The sequence below is a fragment of the Dasypus novemcinctus genome, chromosome 27 (genome assembly GCF_030445035.2).
Source record: "Dasypus novemcinctus isolate mDasNov1 chromosome 27, mDasNov1.1.hap2, whole genome shotgun sequence".
In the NCBI taxonomy this organism is placed as follows: Eukaryota; Metazoa; Chordata; class Mammalia; order Cingulata; family Dasypodidae; genus Dasypus; species Dasypus novemcinctus.
The window spans coordinates 33746990-33752371 of record NC_080699.1 but is presented as its reverse complement, the minus strand read 5'-3'; the positions used below and the strand labels follow the sequence as shown (position 1 = coordinate 33752371).

The 5382-nt window shown below is 37.8% G+C and overlaps 1 protein-coding gene across 1 annotated transcript; it reads right to left on the bottom strand.

Moving 5' to 3' along the window:
• Positions 1 to 246: 246 nt before the first annotated feature.
• On the bottom strand, positions 247 to 1176 carry LOC101444804 (olfactory receptor 8A1-like). The gene has a single exon (XM_004469304.2). It carries the CDS (start codon positions 1174 to 1176, stop codon positions 247 to 249), a length of 930 nt encoding a protein of 309 aa, XP_004469361.1.
• Positions 1177 to 5382: the final 4206 nt, after the last annotated feature.

The window sequence follows — 5382 nt, the reverse complement described above, 5'->3', positions numbered from 1 at the left end:
AAAGTTTATATCAATCACTAATTAAGATACTGTTTACCAAATTGCCCAGGGTAGGGAAAACAGATCCTAAATGAAAGAAAGCATAAACTTGAAATCAGCTGGTTTCAAAATGTCAGAGAGAGATAGGGAGAAGAGAGGAAGCGAAGAGGGAACCATACAGAGTCGGCTGGGCCAACCTTCAGAGTGCTTCTTTCTGGCATTTTCAACAGCTTGCATTTCAAATTGGAAAGAATAAGAACCTTCACATCAAAACCGTTTTCTTCGCTGTGTCTTCTGCATGGCAGCCTTGACCTCCTTGTTCCTCAGACTGTAGATCAGGGGGTTCAGCATGGGGATCACCGTGGTGTAGAACACGGAGGCCACGTTCTCCTGGGCCAGGGAACTGGCCGTGGAGGGCTTTAAGTACATGAAAGCAGTAGAGCCATAGAACATTCCTACAGCTGCCAGGTGGGAGCTGCAGGTGCCAAAGGCTTTGGTCCTGCCCTCTGTTGTGCTGATGCGGAGGATGCTGGAGAGAACGAAGGCATAGGAAACAAGGATTATTAAACTGGTGACTAAAATATCAAATCCAGCCAAAAAGAAAACTACCATCTGGACATCATAGGTGCTAGTGCAGGAGAGCTTCATGAGAGGGAGGATGTCGCAGAAGTAGTGACTGATGAAGACCTCACAATAGGACAGATTTAACATGAGGACAGTCGCTATTACTGAGCCTATGAGTGCCATGATGTAGGCCACAGCCACCAGCAGGGAGCAGACTTGATGGGACATGATGATGTTATAAAGCAAAGGGCGGCAGATGGCAACGTAGCGGTCGTAGGCCATCACTGTCAGCATGTAACTCTCGGCAACCACAAAAACAAGGAAGAAGTAGAGCTGTACCATGCACCCCGCATAGGAGATGATGTTCTTCTCTGACACAAAGTTCACCAGCATTTTAGGGGTAATGACAGAGGAGTAGCACAAATCTACAAAAGACAAGTTACTGAGGAAGAAGTACATGGGGGTGTGAAGCTGAGAATTCAGATGAATTAGTGTGATCATGCCCAGGTTTCCCACCATGGTGACCGTGTAGATCCCTAGGAAGAGCAGGAAGAGGGGCAGCTGGACCTCTGGTCGATTTGTTAATCCCCCGAGAATGAACTCTGTCACTGTAGAGTGATTTTTTGCAGCCATTCTCAGAGTTGAAACTGGGAAGATGGGAAAGAAGAACCCATGAAAGGCTGCCCTTGGCTTGCTTGTGAAGCTAGCTCTGGCTCTGGCTGGGGGATCCTGGCTCTTTCCTGATGCCTCCTCCTTACATGCCTGTGTGCTGGGAAGTAGATCTGCCCCTGAGTGTTCAAAGATCCTGAAGATGGGAGGAAGAGGGCCTAAAGCAGTGGATTTTAAACGTAGTCCATGGACCAGCTTTGACGGTATCACATGTAGCTTGTTAGAAATGCAGACTCTCAGTCCTCATCCAGATCTGCAGAATCAGAAACTCTGGGGTTGGGGTCTAGTACTATGTTTTAACAAACTCTCCAGGTAATGTTGATGGTGGCTTGAGAACCTCCACACTGTAGGTAATAAGTAATATATTTTATATTGACTCAAAATGAAAATTTCTGTGTTATGTATGCAATTCTCAAATAATCACTAAATAAGAATCTGTGAATACCTATCTCAAATCCCTGTAGTGTCAGGGTGAGATGATAGTTCCTAGTATATGACTGAGCAACATGCTCATTTCTATATCTGAATGATGAAGAATTAATAAAATCATTTCCCAAGATGGTTGAAAGTAATATGTGATGATGCATATTTAGAGATTTTTTTCAAATATTCAGTGCCTATAAAATGTTAGTTGTCATGAGGTGTATAGAATTTGATCTTAGTTTTTTACTGGACTTAGGGCCCTCAGGCAGTAGTTTCAATTGCTGCGTATTATCACCTGGAGCATTAAAAAATACTCATGCTTGGGTTCCACCCAGAGATTCTGATTTAATCAGTCTATGGCCAAAAGTATTTGTCCATTGTAAGGACTCAATAGTAAATTATTGTTATTATATTCAGAAAAATAACAAACTTTGGCATTATTATCTCCCGAGTGGCACATTCTCAAACTTACTAGCATGCTTTCTAGAAAGCCCGGATCACTATTCCTGGCATGTGAAACCTATAGACATCTCTGTCTCTGAGATGTATTGTTTAAGTTAATAAAATTAAATCATCACTATTTTAATTGCTTTCTCATATAATTACTAACCTTTGTTAATGCTTTAGAGTTTACACATTTCTTTCAAATTTCGATCTCATTATTACCTCCCGACATTCCTGGGTTTAGGGAGAAATGTATTTAGAGCAGAACATTTATTCCCATTTTCATATTGAGAAAACTGAAGTGCTGGCCATTAAGGACCTGCCCAGGGTCTATTACATATTGGCAACTTGGAACTCAAAGTTAGCTCTGCTCCCTCCTGGTAATGAATTTCGTCCCTTGCGCTTTTTAGCCTTATAACCTCCACACCTACGTCTCTAAGGCAATGTTTTAGTTGAATGTGCTTTACAGTTGATATATGATTATAGCATATGAAAAAAGAGGAATGCTATATATTTTTTTATTCTCTAGAAACTTGAAACTCTAAAATTTAAGTATATCACTCAAGTTCATACAGCTAGTAAAAGACATATCACGACGATTTCTGGTCACCATCTATTCTGTGTCCACTAAACTATGGTGATTTGCTAGAGTTTATCACTGTGTTGCACTTTATTATTATTATTTAGTAAGCTTAATTTATGGAAATTTTGGTTATGGGCAGAAGAGGGATCTTATTGTTAGTTCAGATGTATTGTTTTAAATTACAAAGGCAATATATGTGCATCAAGAAAATTAGAAATACAAGTAAGCAAAAACAAAAACATCATATTTCCACTATCTAGAGGTTAACATTGATAGTGAATATCCTTCTAGGTTTTATTCTATGTTTTATATATTTACATGTATGTAAACATATAGGTACTTTTAAAAGTGTATCCTGCTTTTTGTGCAGCACTTTAAAATACATTGTCTCACTTGATTCCTATAATATTAAGTCTGGCCCTAACTATGTTTCTTCTGCTTAGATGTAAAAAAGTCTTTAAATCCTTGGGATGTGATGTAGATGTGATGTGAAGACAGAAAAATTTGCATTGCATTGTTTGCTTTACATTTAAGTTATTGGCAATGAGGTATTTATATTCATAACAACTAGTATCAGAGTTAGCAAAGACTTCTCAATATTATTGCCATTATTATATGAGAAACCGAATTTAATTAGATAACAACAATAGGTTTTAAAATATACATAGTCCCCTTTACCCAATCTGAGCTTCTTAAAACAAGAAACAGAGAATCCCCTTTGAATGTGCCATCACCAAAACTGAAAGTACTTTACAAAGTATTGCAAATATGATCACCATTATAAAGGAAAACCCTAGATATCGTTGGTCTAATTTTTACTCCCATAATACACTAACAATATTAAATAGGCAAATATGATCCACATATTTCATAACTGGTACTTCAATTTCTACTTCTAGTTTCAGCAGGCCCTAGAGGCTCAGGATTGCTGCTGGGAACCTGGCAGACAGAGAAAAAAACACTCAGAGTTGAAGGGAAATACTTGGTTGTAAGTAGCCTGTATTAGAAACAGAAGATCTTGGGAGAAATGCTTCTCCCATACAGTTTCTTCAAATCTGTAATTAAATACCTGTGCTGAGGAAAACTAGAACACAGTCTCCGGGAAATTTTAGGGGATAGCTTGGTTTCAACAATCAGGATATAAACTTCAGAAAATGGGAGAATCATGCAGATTTATATCTAGTTCTATATTGTGACTCAAGGGGGTCTGTTTGAGGGCAGATCCTCCCTTGAGATGTAGTCTTTCTCCAGGGGTCGTCACTGACGAGTAATTAGCATCTTGATTTATAGCTGTGTTGTGAGTCATGTTTTGTCTCATAGGCTTGTTAGTTTTCCTTTTATTGGGAGAGCTGTATTGTAGCTTCAGAAGCTTAGAGTCTAATGCCAGCATTGGAAGATTTCACCACCAACCCTGTCATCATTGTCCTCTGTCCCCAACCACCATCGACACCATCATAAATGTTATTCATGATTAGCTGTTCATCACAGGCACAATCACCCAGCTTTAAGATGTTTATTTTAAAGAGTTTTAAACAAATTAAAATATCTTACTCAAATACAGTGTATAGTTTTAGTGAAGGAATGTTAAATCTGTAAGGTATGTTAAATTTGTCACTGTCCTGCTGCATCTATGGACAGACTGGGTAGAATGGCAGGAGGGTGAGGGGCATGAGATGGTAGAGTCATAAGACGTCTTCAGTCTGAATGATGGTTCATAAGGGGAGTATGATTTTAGAAGTTTTCTGATTCTAGAATTTATCCAGAAGTGTATTATTCATGAATATTACTAAGATTCTTTTAACTTTTTATTTTGAGATAATTGTAGATCAAACAGTTGTAATAAATAATACAGAAGGAGCTCGTGTACTCTTTACACATTTTCTCCCAATGGAATATTTTGCAAAACTATAGTACAATATCATACCCAATGTATTGACACTGATACAGTACACTGGTCTTAGTCAGTTTTACTTATTTTCATGTATTTTATTTAGTTCTATGCAATTTTGTCACATGCATTCGGTTCATATATCCATCACCATAGTTAAGATATAGACAGTTATATCACCCACAAGGATCCCCTGTATTGCCTTTTAAAAATTCCTTTTCTTCCTTTATTGCAGGGTGATGAGAATATGAAAAACATGGGAAAACTACAATTGGTATAACCTGTAGACTGTGGTTAACAGCAATACTATAATATTCTTGCATTAATGCCAAGCTATACTGTGTTGATAATGGAAGTGTATGGAAAAAGTGTGCCAAATGTATGCTATGGACCATGATTGGTGGTAATAGTCTGATGATATTATCTCATAATCGTTATCATATTTTTGATGCTCAACTTTGCCTGTGGAATTATCCTTAGTTTGTCTCCTGAGTCTGTCTGACATGGCCCGAGTAGTTTCTTTCTTTTTTTTAAATGAATGGATGAATTATTTTGCTGTTCATTGATTCCCCTGAATATTCTCTTTTTAAATAATTTTTCAAATTTATTTTTAAAGAATTTTCAGATTCGTAACTGATACATTGAAAACATAGGGGGATTCCTCTGTGGCAGTTTGAGATTATTTATGAATCCCCCATCCCCCCAAAAAAGATTGTTTGTAAACTAATGTATTCTTCTGTGTGATACCCTTTGAATGCATTAGATTCAGCTGACATGTCTTGATTAAATTACCTGTTAAGATTGGTCTTTGATTCGACCACGTCAGTAGGGC